The 18,136-nt window shown below is 46.8% G+C and overlaps 2 protein-coding genes and 1 pseudogene across 2 annotated transcripts; all 3 read left to right on the top strand.

The window, feature by feature from the left end:
- The first annotated feature begins 1,535 nt into the window (after nucleotides 1–1,535).
- On the top strand, nucleotides 1,536–2,477 carry LOC130022252 (olfactory receptor 7A10-like). Its single transcript, XM_056113004.1, has one exon. It carries the CDS (start codon nucleotides 1,536–1,538, stop codon nucleotides 2,475–2,477), a length of 942 nt encoding a protein of 313 aa, XP_055968979.1.
- Nucleotides 2,478–8,882: 6,405 nt separating this feature from the next.
- Nucleotides 8,883–9,829, top strand: LOC130022253 (olfactory receptor 7A10-like; annotated as a pseudogene).
- Nucleotides 9,830–16,434: 6,605 nt separating this feature from the next.
- LOC130022254 (olfactory receptor 7A10-like) lies at nucleotides 16,435–17,373 on the top strand. The gene has a single exon (XM_056113005.1). It carries the CDS (start codon nucleotides 16,435–16,437, stop codon nucleotides 17,371–17,373), a length of 939 nt encoding a protein of 312 aa, XP_055968980.1.
- The last annotated feature ends 763 nt before the right edge of the window (nucleotides 17,374–18,136 follow it).

An 18,136-nucleotide genomic window follows, 5' to 3' on the forward strand; every position in this document is an offset into this window, starting at 1 on the left:
ACCACCGGTGCTTATGGGACCCTGTTCATAGTGAGATAAGACCAATAACATCTTTTAACTTTTTGATTGTTTTGGGTCCACACCCAGAGATGCTCAGGGCTGACTTCTGGCTCTGCATTCAGGAATTACTCCTGGCGGTGCTCAGGGAACCAGATAGGATGCCAGGGATCAAAACGGAGTCATCTTTGTGTAAGACAAACGCCTTCCCTGCTGTCTTACTGCTTCTCCAACTCATTTATTGTTGTTGTTGTTTGTTTTTGGCTCACAACCTGTGTTGTTCAGAGCCGACTCCTTGCTCTGTGCTCAGAGATCACTCTTCGCAGTATTCATTAAGTAAATGGCGTGCGGTAGGCTCATACGAGTGAGCACCCCAGACTTTTTCTCCAGCCTCAATTAAATTTGTTTTATTTTTGGTTTTGTTTCTGGGTCACACCCACCAGAGCTCAGGGCTTACTCCTAGCTCTGCACTCAGGGACGACTCTTGGCAGTGCTCAGGGGCTCTAAGGGATGTTGGGGATTGGAACCCAGGTCAGCAGCAAGCAAGGCAATGCCCTGCTCTCGGGACTATCCCTCCAGCCCCTCCAATCACACCTATGTCCTTGCCCCTCCTATTGTTTTCATCCTGTAGTGTTGGGCCTGAGTGTCTCAGTCTTTGAACATTCATCTTAAAATCCACGCTTGGGGGTCAGAGCACTAGTCCTGCCGTTAAGGTGCCTGTTTTCCATGCTGCAGACCTAGGTTCGAACCTCCACATCCCCTAGGGTCCCCTGAGCACTGCCAGGAGGGATTCCTGAGTGCAGAACCAGGGGTAACCCCTGAATAGTGCCTAGGTGAGGCCCCCAAACAAAAACAACACAGCAACAACAACAAAAATCCATTTTAAGATATTGGTGAAAATCTGAAAGGGAGTGAGAGATCACAGACACTCCTTTTATGCCTTTTCTCTCTGACTCCTCCACTTCTGTTTCTAGGGTGAGACAAATGCCTTGTGGGAAGGACGCGGAGGTGGGGGGGAGTCAGGTGAAGCCAGGCGTGAGCTTTGGCAGCAGGAAAATTCAGAAACCATAATCACATAAACACCAGGAGGTCTGCTCCACGGCTTGGAAGCCAGCAGCACATGCTGGGGGAAAGGGCAGCTCAGATGGAGAAGGGACCACCAAGTAAAAGGTGTTTGGAGGATTAGCTTGGGATGCGAGATGTGTGCTGAAAGTAGACTACAGACCGAACACAATGGCCACTCAATACCTCTATTGCCAACCACAACACCCTAAAGGAAAGAGAGAGCAAAAGGGAATGCCCTGCCACAGAGGTGGGGTGGGGGTGGGGGGTTGGGGTCGGTGGGAGGGCTACTGGGTTCATTGGTGGTGGAGAATGGGCGCTGGTGGAGGGATGGGTACTCGATCATTGTATAACTGATACCCAAGCATGGAAGTTGTAAGACTACAACTGTATCTCATGGTGTTTCACCAATTAAAAAAAAAAAAGGAAACCATAATCACAGTCTATTTCCCTCTCCTGGTAGTTGAGCCCAGCACATGGACCCAGGGAACCTTACAAGACTGTCTGAGTTTTTCCTCTTGGGACTATCAGAGGATCCCGAATTGCAGATCTACGTCTTTGGGCTCTTCCTGTCCATGTACCTGATCACTGTGCTGGGGAACCTGCTCATCATCCTGGCCGTCAGCTCAGAACCCCACCTCCACACGCCCATGTACTTCTTCCTGTCCAACCTGTCCCTTGTGGACATCTGCTTCACCTCCACCACGGTCCCCAAGATGCTGCTGAACATCCAGATGCAGAACAAAGCTATCAGCTATGAGGGCTGCCTCACCCAGATGTACTTTTTCATGCTGTTCATAGGCCTGGATGATTTCATCCTGACGGTGATGGCCTATGACCGCTTTGTGGCCATCTGCCACCCCCTGCATTATACAGTCATCTTGAACCCCCGGCTGTGTAGACTACTGGTCCTGGTGTGCTGGGTCATCAGTCACCTGCATTCTTTGTTACAGAGTCTAATGTTCTTGCGTCTGTCCTTCTGCAAGGACGTCGTTGAAATCCCCCACTTTTTCTGTGACCTTAAAATACTGATACAACTGGCTTGTTCGGACACGCTTCTGAATGACATGTTGATATATATTTTTGCTACGCTCTTGTGGGGTGGGCCCATGGTTGGCATCCTTTACTCCTACTCTAAGATCATCTCCTCCATCCGCAGAATCTCCTCGGCTCAGGGGAAGTTTAAAGCCTTTTCCACTTGTGCCTCTCACCTCTCTGTGGTCTCCTTGTTCTATATCACAGCCCTAGGTGTGTATGTAAGCTCTGCTGGTGCCCACAGCTCACACTCTAATGCCATCCCCTCGGTGATGTACACAGTGGTCACCCCCATGCTGAACCCCTTCATCTACAGTCTCAGGAACCAAGACTTAAAGGGAGCTGTGAAAAGAGTCTTTGGCCGAGCCGCCGACAAGGATTAATCTCCTGGAATTGAAGAACTGACGTGATCGTGGGGGTTCAAAGTGGTGGGAACGGAAATGTCCAGATTGGATGATATCAAGGAATGGGAGATTTTTCATTTTCCTGTGAATTCTAATTTCCTACTAAGTTTTTGTTTGGGGGCCACTCCTGACAGTGCTCTGGGCATACTCCTGGATTTGCACTCAGGAATCACTCCTGCCAGTGTTTGGGGGGAACCCTCTGGGGTGTCAGAAATTGAACCTGGGTTGCTTGGTCAAGCAAAGCTCCCTCTGCACTGTCCTATCTGTTCAGGCCTTCCTATTCAAATCTTATATAGAATTGAGCATGTTTGGGGCTCTACCTGCTCTCAAAATTTCCTCTGTTGAGGTTGGAGCAATAACATAGCAGGTAGGACATTTGCCTTGCACGCGGCCAACCTGGGCTTGATTCCCAGCATCCCTTATGGTCCCCGAGTACCACCAAGAGTAATTCCTGAGTGCAGAGCCAGGAGTAACCCCTGTGCATCACCGGGTGAGACCCAAAAAGCAAAAAAGAAAATAAACAAACTCTTCTAAAAAATTAACCCCCCCCCAAAAAAAATTCCCCCTGTCACTCAGTTTTTTACCCCAATAGATGTTTCCCGTTCTGGATTCAAAAAATTCTCAATTCTGTATTCTAAAGTTTTAGTTTGGCATTCACAATGAATAAAATTTTTTTTTTGCTTTTTTGGGTCACACCCAGGGTTGCTCACACCCAGCAGTACTCAGGGCTTTCTCCTGGCTCTGAACTCAAGGGTCACTCCTAGTGGGGCACAGAGCACTGCTTGGGATGCCCGGGATTGAACTTGAGTTGGTTGCATGCAAGACAAGTACCTGCTGTACTGTCTCACTGGCCATTGGTGGCATGCATTTCTTTTTTTTTTAAATTTTTTTTTGCTTTTTGAGTCACACGCGGCTATGCACAGGGGTAACTCCTGGCTCTGCACTCAGGAATTACTCCTGGAGGTGCTCAGGGGACCATATGGGATTCTGGGAATCGAACTCGTGCAAGGCAAATGCCCTACCCACTGCGCTATCGCTCCAGCCCCCTTTTTTGTTTTAATTTTTTAAATTTTTTATTAGTGAAACACCATGAGGTAGAGTTGTAGACTTACAAACTTTCGTGCTTGGGTTTCAGTTATACAATGACGGAGTACTCATCCCTCCACCAGTGTCCATTCTCCACCACCAATGATCCTAGTAGCCCTCCCATCCCCACACCCCATTCTCCCTGCTCCCCCTCCCTGCCCTTCCTCTGTGGCAGGGCATTCCCTTTTGCTCACTCTTTCCTTCAGTGTGTTGTAGTTTGCAATAGAGGTATTGAATGGCCATTGTGTTCGGTCTATAGTCTACTTTCAGTATGCAACTCACATCCCGAGCGAGTCCTCCAATCATTCTTTACTTGGTGTTCCCTTCTCTATCTGAGCTGCCTTTTCCCCCAGCATGTGCTGAGTGGCATGCATTTCTTAAGAATAAATTCTCTGGGGGCTGGAGCAATAGCACAGCAGGTAGGGCGTTTGCCTTGCACACGGCCAACCCGGATACGATTTCCAGCATCCTATATGGTCTCTTGAGTACCTTCCGGAGTAATTCCTGAGTGCAGAGCCAGGAGTAACCCCTGTGCACCGCCAGGTGTGACCCCCTCCCCCCAAAAAAAAGCAAAAAAAAAAAAAAGAATAAATTCTCTGAGTGATAGTTAGACAATTAGACCAGGTTCTGCTTTTTATTTTTTTCTTTTTTGGGGGGTGGTGGTGGTCACAAGTGGATTAGTCTGGGGCTATTCTGAGTCTGCCCTGAAGGATAACTCCTGACCTGGGGGACCCTAGGGCGTCCTAGGGACAGAACCTGGTCAATGACACACAAGGTAAGTGTCCTAAATGCTCTGGCGCCATTTATTAAAAGCAGCACGAATTTATTACTAATAGAGAAACATTTTGACTTTGGGTACAGGGAGTATTTGTATATTGAATACCATGGAAAGTGAGATCATTGTCATTTTTCTGTCCTTCCTTTCTTTGTATATCCCAAGACTGTTTTGCCCAATGTTATTTGTTATTATATAGAATTAAAAAGGCCCCATGTTTATCTCAAAGACCATCTCTGTGTGTGTTGCTATTAAGTGCTAATGCTGTGTTTAGCTATTTTTATTTCATGCGTTTCTGTGGGATGACTTTCAGTGATTTCTGTGGATGGTCCAACACAGTCCATCCCATTTTGTTCTTGGTTTTCATTTTTTTGGGTGACACCTGGGGATGCTCTGGGTTTCCTCCTGGCTCTAATCTCAAGGAATTACTCCTGGTGGGGATGGGGTTACCACCTGGATCTGAGCAGCAGGGGACTGAAACTGGATTGTCTTTCTGCAAGTCAAACACCCTGCCTGCTGTACTCTTTTTTTTTTCTTTTTGGATTACACCCGGCAGTGCACAGGGGTTACTCCTGGCTCTGCACTGTGGAATTATGCCTGGTGGTGCTCGGGGGACCATATGGGATGCTGGGAATTGAACCTGGGTTGGCTGAATGCAAGGAAAACGCCTTACCTGCTGTGCTATGGCTCCAGCCCCACCACTGTACTCTTTCTCATTCCCAATTTGCTCCCCAACTTCTACCCACATGGCACTGCCTGGTACCCAAAGACTGTGCCACAGACCAGGATGTAGAGTAGGAAGACCAGGAGAAGCTTTTTTGAAAGGCAGTTCCCATCAGGATTCAGGGAACCAGAATGGACGTTGACTTCTAAATTCCTGGTGAATCCTGTTCCTGTTGAAGTTGGAAAAGGGTGACTGGGAAACATAATTTCTCCCCACTGTGTACATTAGGACCTGTGTTCTCTTTGTGTAGGGTGCTCTACTGTGGGTATCTCTAAACACCTCAGCCATCATGGTTGAATATCCTACACGGGCAAGACCCCCTGGTGAGAACCACCTTTGCAAGGGTGAGCAATGGAATAGAGCCACCATCGCTGTCCCCTAATTACTCAGCCAATAACTTGGGCAGGATCACTAAGGGATGCAGAGATATCTTCAATAGAAAACAGAGCTCACAATCCTTGTAGCTCAGAGAATGGAGTTGTGTGAACGCCCAATCAGACATCCCTCAGGGGTGTCCATGAACAATGATTTCCCAATGGGTCAGCATCACGAAGAGCCGAAGCACCCTTACTGGGAATAATGGGAGTTTGCATTCCCACCTGAATAAAAGAGTATCTTTATTTTTTCCCACTTTATTTATACCCAGTGGTTTACAAAATTTTCCATGATGACTTGTTACAGGCATTCAGTATTCCAACACCAATTCCACCACCACGGTCACCTTCCTCCACCATTGTTTCCATATTCCCAACCACACCCTTCATGTCTGCCTGCATTGCAGGTTCAGAAGAATTTATTTTATATTTCTTGTGACCAATAAGTGGCTAAAGGCTGCTACAGAGGAAAGCTGGGGATGGGAGGAAGATTGGGACATTAGTGGAGGAAAGTGGACACTGGTGTAGAGATTATTGTTGGAACGTTGTACACCTGTAACTGAATACCAAGTAGCTTTGTAATTCATGGTGATTCAATAAAATGATAGCACTGTAGCACTGTCCTCCCATTATTCATCGATTTGCTTGAGCGGGCCCAGTATGTATTTGATATGCTAAACACAGTAACAACAAAAAAATGATAGACATAAATAATTATTGATGAGTCAAGAAATGAATAAATTTAAAACATCAGTGGCTAATGAAATGATCAAAAACATTTCAGTGAAAGAAAACTTGTGAAATTGTTATATCTCTCCATGGGGACATGAAGTCCTTATCTGAGGATTTACTGAGCTGTTGTTGCAAGTTTAGTCATCTGTGTTAACATCTTCGTTAGTCAAGATGAGTTGGTTTCCACATTACATTCCTGTCCAATCTAGTGCGCTTCTACTGGGATATCAGTCATGTAGAGTTTTTTTTGGGGGGGGGTCACACCAGGCGATGTTCAGCTGTTACTCCTGGATCTGCACTCAGGAATTACTGCTGGCAGTGCTCGGGGGACCATATGGGATGCTGGGAATCGAACCCGGGTCATCTGTGTGCAAGGCAAACATCCTACCATCTGTGCTATTGCTCCAGCCCCAGTCATGGAGAGTTTGGAGATATCATTCCAGAAAATCCGAAGTATTTAGCTGGGCAACTGACTGGAGGCACGGAAGCAGCTGTTGGGGTGTGAGTGCAGCTACCAGATTTTGGCAGGGCAGGAACTTGTCCCATTCCTCCCCGACATGGCTCTTAGTTTAAGCCCAAACTAGGTAGCTGAGAAATTTTTCCAGCAAGTTGATCTCTTTTGAGATTTATTTATAAGTTTCCGTAAGAAAGCCGTTTGATGAGTTTCCATGGCAGTGGTGGTGGGATATGGGTCGAGTTCACTATTTTAGTAATTTTTTGAGGGGGGGTCAAACCTGGTTATACTTAGGGGATACTTCTGGCTCTGCACTCAGGAATAACTTTTGGCGGTGCTCAGTGGATGCAGGGTCCGTATCCAGGTCAACTGCAGCCAGGCAAACACCCTCCACACTGTACTCTCTCTCCAGCCCCGAGTTCACTATTTTTAGAACACCTGGCACCTAATCCAGCCAGGACTCTTGGTGCCGAGTTTGGAGAAATCTCATATTCTTGGTTGGGGGAACGTATTTTGCATTTTGATCTCTGAAAGTCAGGGAATTGATGGGGACAAAGTGGAAAGCACAGACGTTGCATTGCTTCTGAGCTGTTCTCCAGGGAAGCTTTGGTAATTTTCCGTTATTTACACCCAGCCCAGCGTCTTCCCCTAGGGGAATCCTATTCCGGGTGGAGGGGGAGGTATGGGGGGTGGGGAGATGAGTCTGTGCTAATGAGCAGCTGTGAGGCTTGAACACCTGTCCTCCTCTGGGCCACCAGGCAGTGCACCATTTGGGGCAGGGCACACTCGCTGCTTCTGGAGTCCTGACTCTGGTCCCGGGACTGATGCTGCCTCCAACCTGCCGTCTCGTGTAGGGACTGAGACCAAGCCCTTCATTAGGCATCCCGGGGAGCTGACTGACTCTGACACGAAGTTGTGCCTCGCAAAGACACGAAAGTGAGTACAGCGCAGTGAACACTCTGATTGGTCAAGCCAAGTCAGCCCCAAGCATTGTACTGTGGCCAGTGAGAAAGAACCTCACAGTAAATCCTGGACCCGGGGAACAAACCCGGCTCAGATGTATGCGAGGCAAATGCCACCCTGACTTTTCTATGCTTATCAGTCAGTCTGTAGTTCTGTGAAAAAAATAAATGAGACCAGAGTGATGCAGAGAGAGCACATAGCAATCCTCATTCATTTGCTCTGATTTACTTTCGCGTCATTGGTTGTTTTTTTTTTTATGGTATTCATGATTAGATTTATTGCTAACATTTGCATTAGCCACAACATTCTTTTGAGGTTCTGATCTTTATCCTCAGACAAAACATTAGCTTGATGTTCGAGAGGCATCGCTAAAGCCATACATTTCTCATAAGAGGAAATGACATTTGAACTTCTTTCCATCCTTTTTTTTTTTTTACTTTTTGGGTAACACCCAGTGATGCTCAGGGGTTACTCCTGGCTCTGCACTCAGGAATTACTCCTAGCAGTGCTCGGGGCACCATATGGGATGCCGGGGATTGAACCCTGGGTCAGGTGCATGCTCTACCTGCTGTACTATCACTCTGGCCCTGGTTTTCATCTTTAATCATTTGGGGCCACACCGAGTGATGCTCAGGAGTTACTCCTGGCTCTGCGCTCAGAGCACTCACCTCCTAGTTATACCAGGGGAGCAAAGAGCATATGGGTGCCAGGGATCAAACCCAGTCAGGAGTGAGTACTGCAAGCGCCTGCCTTACTGTACTCTCTGTCTATCCCCTGCCCACCCATCTTAATAGGATTCATCTTGCTTAGTTTACTTCTAATTGTTTCCCACCGAATATTGAAATGACGGTGAGAGTTATGGGGGCTGAATAATAGTTCGAGCAGTATGGCACTTGCCTTGCAAGCAGTCATCTTGGGTTTGATTCTAGGAATCGCGGATTGTTCCCTGTTCCTGCCAAATGGTCCTTGAGCACAGAGATTGGAGAAAGCCCTGAGCACTGTTGGGTGTAGCTTCATAAACGTATTAAATTTGTTTACTACACTGATATCATTCATTTACTCCTATTTTCTATCTTAATGAAAGGCTGGTAGTGACAGAGCTTGACTGAGAGCTGCAGAGGGAGGATTGGAAACCACTGTCGCTGTGTTTTCTCTCCCCTCACAGCCTGTTTTGCACATGGATCCTCAGAACCTTACATGACACCCCAAGATTTCCCTCTTGGGACTGTCAGAAGACCCTGAACTGCAGATCTACATCTTTGGGCTCTTCCTGTCCATGTACCTGATCACCGTGCTGGGGAACCTGCTCATCATCCTGGCCGTCAGCTCAGACCCCCACCTCCACACGCCCATGTACTTCTTCCTGGCCAACCTGTCCTTCGTGGACATCTGCTTCACCTCCACCACCGTCCCCAAGATGCTGGTGAACATCCAGACACACAGCAAGGCCATCAGCTATGAAGGCTGCCTCACCCAGATATACTTTTTCATCGCCTTTGTCGGCCTGGACAATTTCATCCTGACGGTGATGGCCTATGACCGCTTTGTGGCCATCTGCCACCCCCTGCATTACACGGTCATCATGAATCCCAGGGTCTGTGGACTGTTGGTCCTGGTGTGCTGGGTCTTCTGCCACCTGAATTCTTTATTTCAGAGTTTAATAGTCTTAAGTCTGTCCTTCCCTGTGGACTTGGAAATACCCCACTTTTGCTGTGAACTCAAGCAGTTGTTGCAGCTGGCCTGTTCGGACACACTCCTGAATGACCTGGTGATATATATTTTAGCTTTGCCATTTGTGGGCGGTCCCGTGGCTGGCATCATTTATTCCTACTCTAAGATCGTCTCCTCCATCTGTAGGATCTCCTCGGCTTAGGGCAAGTTTAAAGCCTTTTCCACCTGCACATCTCACCTCTCCGTGGACTCCTTGTTTTATGGCACAGTCATTGGTGTGTACCTGAGCTCTACGTGAGTGAGAACACACAGTGTAAAGCAATCCTCTCGGTGATGTACACGGTGGTCACCCCCATGCTGAACCCCTTCATCTATAGCCTCAGGAACAAAGACTTAAAGGGGGCTCTGAAAAAAATCTTTGGAGGGGCCAGTTATAAACGAATTTTCTGGAACCATCGAAGTGATGCTCTGACGCGGATCAAAGCAGTGAAAGCCGCTATATGTTCAGATTGGATGAGAGAGAGAGGAATCGGCGGTTTTGGTTTTCTGTGAATTTGATTCTCCTACGAAATTTTTCTTTGTTGTGGGTCACACTGTCTAGGCCCTCATATTCAAATTTTATATAGAGTTGAGACTGACCATGTTTAGTGAGCTACCTGTGATCCAATTTCCTCTGTCATCATATTTCTACTTGATAAATGTATTCTCAATCTGGGATCAGAAAAGGTTGCCATTCTTAATTCTGCATTCTGCTTTTTCCATTTGGCATTCTGCAGGACTGCACCTTCGTTTTTGTTTTTGTGCCACTCTCCGCAGTGCTCAGACTGACTCTTGGCTCTGAGCTCAGGGGTTACTTCTGGTGACGCTCTTGTATGGGGTGCTGGGAATGGAATGAAAGTTGGCCGCATGCAAATCAAGCACCTTCCCACTGTACTCTCTCACTGGCCATCAACTTCTTTTCTTTTCTTTTTTTTTCTTGCTTTATGGGCCACACCCAGCGATGCTCAAGGGTTACTCCTAGCTCGGTACTTAGGGATTACTCCTGGCGGTGCTTGGGGGGACCAGATGGGATGCTGGGGATTGAACCCAGGTTGGGCGCTTGCAAGGCAAACACCCTCCTCATTGTGCCATTGCTCCAGCCCTCTTCTTATGTTTCTTAAGAAAGAATTCAGGGCTGGAGTGATAGCACAGTAGGTAGGCTTTGCCTTGCATGCAGCCGACTGGGGTTTGATCCTCAGCATTCCATATGGCCCCCTGAGCACTGCCAGGAGTAATTTCTGAGTGTAAAGTCAGGAGTAACTCCTGTGCAATGCTGGGTGTGACCCAAAAAGCCCCCCCAAAAGAAAGAAAGAAAAAAAAGAAATAAATTCACTTGAGGGGCTGCAGCAATAGTATTATGGGGAGGTCATTGGTCTTGCATGAGACTATCCAGATTCAGTTCCTGGCATCCCATATGGATCCCCAAGCACCACAGGAGTTATTCCTGAGAGCAGAGCCAGGAATAACCCCTGAGTATTGCTGGTGTGACCCAAAAAAGCAAAAAAAGAAAAAAAAAGCAAAAAAAGATTTACTTGAATCACATGTGAAAGCTAGCACAGTGGTAGGCGTTTACCTTGCACACGGCCAACTTGACCGACCTGAATTCAATTCCTCCACCCCTCTCGGAGAGCCTGGCAAGCTACCGAGAGTATCTCGCCCGCACAGCAAATCCTGGCAAGCTACCCGTGACGTATTTGATATGCCAAACACAGTAACAGCAAGTCTCACAACGGAGACATAACTGGGCCCACTCAAGCATATCGATGAACAATGGGAGGACAGTGCTACAGTGCTTATGTGAGAGCAGGTTATTAGTTTTTGTTGGGGAGTCACACTTGTTCAACTCTGGGGACATTCCTTGCTCTGCTCTCAAGGATCATCCAGGCTCCGAAATATTATGGGGTACGGCGACAGAACCTGGGTCAGTTGCGCAGAAGGTAAGTGCCTACTGCTATGATGTGTTGGTCACTCATTCTCTAAAAGCTCTCTTGAATTTACTACTAAACGGGACACACACTGTGTTTGGGTACAAGTAACATTTGTATGTTGAGATGAGAGGAAAATTGGAGATTATTCTTTTTTTTTTTCTTTTTGGGTCACACCCAGCATTGCATGGGTTACTCCTGGTTCTACACTCAGGGATTACTCCTAATGGTGCTCAGGGAACCATATGGGATGCTGGGAATTGAACCCAGGTCGGCCACGTGCAAAGCAAATGCCCTACCCGCTGTGCTATCACTCCAACCCCAGTCACTGTCCTCCCTTTCTTTGTGTGTCACTAAAATGCTCTTCCCAATGTCATCACGTGAAAGGAAAATGGCTTCATTTCCTCTGCAGATGTGTATCTCTAAGGGATGTTGCTATGTTGATGTATTTTATTTCTGTATTTTATTTCTGTGTCTGTGTGATGACTTTCAGTCATTTCTGCGATTGATCAAATACAGCCCATGCCAATATGCTTTGTCTTTATTTCTCTTGTCATCCCTGGGGATGCTCAGGGCTTCCTTCTGCTGTCTCTCAGGAATTATTTCTGGTGGGATTTGGGGGGACCATTTGGATGTTCATTGTAGGGGATTGGATCTGGTCTACTTGGTGCAAGACAAATGCTTTTCCCACTATATTCTCTATGAATTCCCCACTTTGCTACTTTACTTCTGGCGACATGTCATTACCTGGTCCCAGGGCAGCTCTGCAGACCAGGGTGTAGAGTGGAAACACGGGGAGAAGCTTCTGGGAAAGGCAGTTCCTGTCAGGTACGGGAAAACCAGAATGAACCCTGATGCCTAAATTCCTGGTGATTCATCTTCATCTTGGAGTTGGAGAAGAGTGTTAGGGGCATGTAATTTTTCCTCACAGTGGATACTTCATCCATGTTCTTCCTTTGAGCGTGGACCTCTGCAGGTATCGATAACAACTCTGCCATCATCGTTAACTATCTGGCACATGGAATCACAACTGCGAGGATCGCTGTTGCAGGAGTGTGGACTGACAGCAATGGAGCCCCCACACTCTCCCGGTCCCCCTCAACAATATCTTGTGCAGGATTCCTAAACGATGGCAAACATATCTTCAATGGAGAACGGAGCTCACAATATTTGTAGCTCAGAGAATGGAGTTGTGTGAACACTGAATCACACAACCCTCAGGGGTGTCCGTGAATAATGATTTCCCAATGAACCAGCATTAAGGAGAGGAGGAAGCACCTCTATTTTATTTATTTATTTATTTATTTATTTATTTATTTATTTTTGCTTTTTAGGTCACACCCGGCGATGTACAGGGGTTACTCCTGGGTGTGCACTCAGGAATTACTCCTGGCAGTGCTTGGGAGACCATATAGGATGCTGGGAATCAAACACAGGTTGGCTGCGTGTAAGGCAAATGCCCTACTCACTGTGTTATTGCTCCAGCCCAGGGAAGCACCATTAATGGGGATTTGGGCAGAGGTGGTGTCTGTATTCTCATAAATTTTAATTTAATTTATTTTTATTAATTAATTAATTAATTAATTTTTGCTTTTTGAGTCACAGCTGGCAATGCTCAGGGGTTACTCCTGACTCTATACTCAGGAATCACTCCTGGCAGTGCTCCGGGGACCCTATGGGATGCTGGGGAACAAACCCAGGTGTGCCACAGCAAGGCAAATGCCCTACCTGCTGTACACTTTCCCCGCCCCCTGAGTTTTTATTATCTCTTTATTTTTAATTTAATTTTTATTAGTGAGACGCCATGAGGTACAGTTGTAGACTTATATAAATTTTTGTGCTTGGGGTTTCAATTATACAATGATCAAATACGCATCCCTCCATCAGTGCCCATTTACCACACCCACTGATCCCATTATCCCTCCCACCCCCCACTCCCCCCATCCTACCCTGCCTCTGTGGCAGGGCATTCGGGTTGGAGAAATGTTATGCTAGGTGTGAGAAAGTGTTTTGAGCATCACCCTGAAGAGTGGATTGGCACCAACTGGAAAGCACAGACTTTCCTTTTCTCTGTGTCCTTCCTCTGGGAGGGCATCTGTTGGGTAATTTTCCATTATTTCTGTCCAGCCCAACATCCGTCCTCCTGGGAAAATCCTGTGCAGGGAAGGAGAGCCCTGAGCTAATGAGCAGTCATAAGAAGCCCGAATACTATTCTGGGCCACCGGCCAGTGTAACCTTATGTGTGCCGGAACACACTCGCCGCTCTGGAGTTCTGACTCTGGCCCCAGGTCTGATGAAGCATCCAGCCTGCCATCTCATGTGGGGACAGAGACCCAGCCCCCCACCAGGCTTCCTGGAAACAGGCTGATTCTGACACTGAGTCCTTTCTTGCAGGGGCCCCAAGGTGAGTCCTCCTGCCCAGTGGACTTAGCCAGGCACAAATATTGTACTATGTAGGGCCAGTGCAAACCGCACAGCCCAACTTTGTGCCCAGATGTCCACGTGGTCGTCGCTGTTAAATGAAAATTTACCCACGGGCTGCTGGGAATACAAAAACAATTGATATGGAGAGATGGATTCTTACTTGTGAGTGAAGAATTGTGCAGGATAATGATACATATTTGATTCATTTTTTGTAATGATGGCAAGCTCCTAACCAAGGATGTTGGTTGGGATTCAGGGATTGAAATCATATGCATGTTAGATGCCCTCCCCAAGGCAGATGTACCTCTTGACCTCCAATTTTCATGTGCACTTATGTACAAAATTAGTAAAATGATAGAGAAGCAGACAGAGCACATGGTAATCTTCAGACAGGCCCTGTACATGTTCCCATGTCTTACAGCTATGGGTGGTTTCTTTGTAGTGTGTGTGAACAGATTTATTTTTAAAAGTTGCATCAGCCAATATATTCTCTCAAGGTTATCAATTTTTTCTTTTTTGATTTTTGGGTCACACCAGCGATGTACAGGGGTTACTCCTGGCTCATGCACTCAGGAATTACTCCTGGCGGTGCTCGGGAGACCATATGAGATGCTGGGGCTCAAACCCGGGTTGGCCGTGTGCAAGGCAAATACCCTACCTGCTGTGCTATTGCTCCAACCCCAAAGTTATCATCTTTTTCCTTGGACAAAGTATCACTGTGATGTTTCTGTAGAGAGTGTGAAACTTTCCACCTACACACACACACACGTGTGTGTGTGTGTGTGTGTGTGTGTGTGTGTGTTGGGGTCAGACCTGGTGATGCTTAGGAGTTACTCCTAGCTGTGCACTCAGAATTTCTCCTGGCTGTGCTTTGGGGATCATATGAATAGTGGCTGATTACACCAAGTTCAGGAGCATGCAATGGAAGAGCCTTCCCTGCCTACAGTACTATCTCTCCAGTTCCCTTCCAAAGACATCTTTTTGTTTTGTTTTTTGCTTTTTTGGGTCACACCCAGCAAAGCTCAGGGGTTGCTTGTGGCTCTGAACTCAGAAATTATTCCTGGTCATAGGGAACTCTATGGGATGCGGAAATCGAACCAGGGGCAGCAGCTTTGTGCAAGGCAAACACCCTACCTGCTGTACTATCATTCCAACACCCAAAGACATCTTACTAGAGCTCTTCCTGCCTTCTGTTACTTCCCACAGTTTGACATTTTATATTGAATTGGCAGTCAAAGGGTAGGTGCTCATTTTGCATGCAGTTGGTCTGGGTTTGTTCTGTATCTCTTACATGGTCTTGAGTTGGCGAGGAATGATCCCTGAGCACAGAGCCAGGAGTAAGTCCTATGCACTGCCTGGTGTGGCCTGAAATAAAAAAATAAAGAAATACTAACAGCTACATAGTGCTCCATTGTGTAAATGTACCAAAGTTTCTTTAACCAGTCATCTGTTCTTGGGCACTCAGGTTTTTTCCAGATTCTGGCTATTGTAAAGAGTGCTGCAATGAACAAACAATTGCAGATGTCACTTGGACTATACCTTTTTGCCTCTCTGGGATATATTCCCAGGAGTGCTATAGCTGGGTCAAATGGCAGATCAAATTCTAATTTTTTGAGAGTCGTCCATACTGTTTTCCAAAAGGGTTGGACCAGCCGGCATTCCCACCAGCAGTGAAGGAGGGTCCCTTTCTCGCCACATCCGCGCCAGCACCGGTTGCTTTTGTTCTTGTGGATGTGGGCCAGTCTCTGTGGTGTGAAATGATATCTCATTGTGGTTTTGATCTGCATCTCTCTGATGATTAGTGATGTAGAGCATTTTCTCATGTGCCTTTTTGCCATTCGAATTTCTTCTTTGCGAAAGTTTCTGTTCATTTCCTTACCCCATTTTTTGATGGGGTTGGGTGATTTCTTCTTGTGGAGTTTAACCAGTACCTTGTATATCCTTGATATCAACCCCTTGTCGGATGTGTACTTGGTGAATATCCTTTCCCATTCTGTAGGCTGTCTTTGTATTTTGGTCACTGTTTCTTTTGAGGTGCAGAAGCTATGAAATTTACATAAAAGTGGTACTACATGGAAAGTATCATGTTAAGCAAAATGAGTCAGAAAGAGCGGGATAGACACAGAAAGATTGCATTCATCTGGGGAACATAAAGCAACAAAAAGGGAGATTAACACCCAGGAATGGCTGAGATTAGTACCAGGAATTTTGCTCCATGAATGGAAGGCCAGCCACACGTTCTAGGTGAAAAGAAGCTCAGATAGAGAAGAGAGCACCAAATGAAGGGTGTTGTGAGGACCCTCCCAGGGTGGGAGAAGCATGCTAAAAGTAGTCTATAGACCAAACATGATTGCCACTCAAAGCCTCTCTTGCAAAACACATTACCCAAAAGAAGAGAGAGAGAACAAGGGGGAATACCCTGCCACAGAGGCAGGATGGGACGGGGCGGGGGATGGGGGGTGGGGGTGGATGCTGGGACCAGTGGTGATGGATGACGGGAACTGGTGGAGGGATGGGCACTTGATCATTGTATAACTGAAACCCAAGCACAAAATTTGTAAGCCTATAACTGTACCTCATGGTGTTTCGCTAATAAAAAAAAAGAAAAAATAAAGAAATACTGAATCGGTGTATCCCATGGATATTGTTAGCTCCTAAGTTTATGTCTTAATGAAAGGTGAATGTGACGAAGCATAACTGGGAACAGCCGAGGGTGGATTGGAAACCACCATCGCTGTATTTTCTCTCCCCTCGCAGCTGGTCTCACATATGGATCCTCGGAACCTTACACGACACCCCAAGATTTTCCTCTTGGGACTGTCAGAGGACCCTGAACTGCAGATCTACATCTTTGGGCTCTTCCTGTCCATGTACCTGATCACCGTGCTGGGGAACCTGCTCATCATCCTGGCCGTCAGCTCAGACCCCCACCTCCACACGCCCATGTACTTCTTCCTGGCCAACCTGTCCTTCGTGGACATCTGCTTCACCTCCACCACCGTCCCCAAGATGCTGGTGAACATCCAGACACACAGCAAGGCCATCAGCTATGAAGGCTGCCTCACCCAGATATACTTTTTCATCGCCTTTGTCGGCCTGGACAATTTCATCCTGACGGTGATGGCCTATGACCGCTTTGTGGCTATCTGCCACCCCCTGCATTACACGGTCATCATGAACTTCCGGCTGTGTGGGCTGCTGGTCCTGGTGTGCTGGGTCATCAGTACCTTGCATTCTTTGTTGCAGAGCTTATTGCTCTTGTATCTGTCCTTCCCCATGAACTTGGAAATCCCCTACTTTTTCTGTGACCTCAAGTTGATGGTGCAGCTGGCCTGTTCGGACACACGTCTGAATGACCTGGTAATATATATTTCATCCGTACTATTGGGGTGCGGACCCCTCGCTGGCATCCTTTATTCCTACTATAAGATTGTCTCCTCCATCCGCAGAATCTCTTCAGCTCAGGGGAAGTTTAAAGCCTTTTCCACCTGTGCGTCCCATCTCTCCATGGTCTCCTTGTTTTATGGCACAGCCCTAGGTGTGTATCTGGGCTCTGCTGTGACCCACAGCTCACAGTCTAATGCCGCCCCTTCGGTGATGTACACAGTGGTCATCCCCATGTTGAACCCCTTCATCTATAGTCTCAGGAACAAAGACTTAAAGGGGGCTCTGAATAAAATCTTTGGAAGAGCCAGTGATAAGGACTAATTAATTTCCTGGTACCATAGAAATGATATTTTGGAGGAGTCAAAGCAGTGGAACATAAAATGTTCAGTTTGGGTGAGGTCAAGAATAAGGATTTTTTTGGTTTCTGTGAATCCTATTTTTCTACTATTTTTTTTTTTTTTGGCCCACAGCTGTCGTGCTCAGGACTTACTCTTGGGTCTGGCGGGGTTCAAGGGACAACATGGGATGCTTAGGATTGAATTAAGGCCCCTGTCCTATCTCTCCAACCCCTCATATTCAATTTGTATATGAGTTTAAACTGATCATGTTTGTGCCCTACCTAATAGTTTCCTCTATCATCATTTTCCACCTTTGATAAATGTGTTTTTTTTTTTTTTTAGCTTTTTGAGTCCCACCCAGCGATGCTCAGGGATTACTCCAGGCTCTGCACTTAGGAGTTACTCCTGGTGGTGCTTGGGGGACCATATGGGATGCAAGAGATTGAACCCATTTGGCTGCTTACAAGGCAAATGCCCTCCCTGGTGTATCGCTCTGGCCTGATAAATGTGTTTTTTTTTTTTTTTTTTGCTTTTTGAGTCACACTAGCGATACACAGGATTTACTCCTGGTTCATGCACTCAGGAATTACTCTTGGCGGTGCTCGGGGGACCATATGAGATGCTGAGAATCAAAGGCAAACGCCCTGCTCACTGTGCTATTGCTCCAGGTCCCGATAAATGTATTCTTAATCTGGGATCAGAAAAGATTGCCATTCTCAATTCCGCGTTCTGCATTTTCCATTTGG

The sequence above is a fragment of the Sorex fumeus genome, unplaced genomic scaffold (genome assembly GCF_029834395.1).
Source record: "Sorex fumeus unplaced genomic scaffold, SorFum_2.1 ptg000019l, whole genome shotgun sequence".
Classification (NCBI taxonomy): domain Eukaryota; kingdom Metazoa; phylum Chordata; class Mammalia; order Eulipotyphla; family Soricidae; genus Sorex; species Sorex fumeus.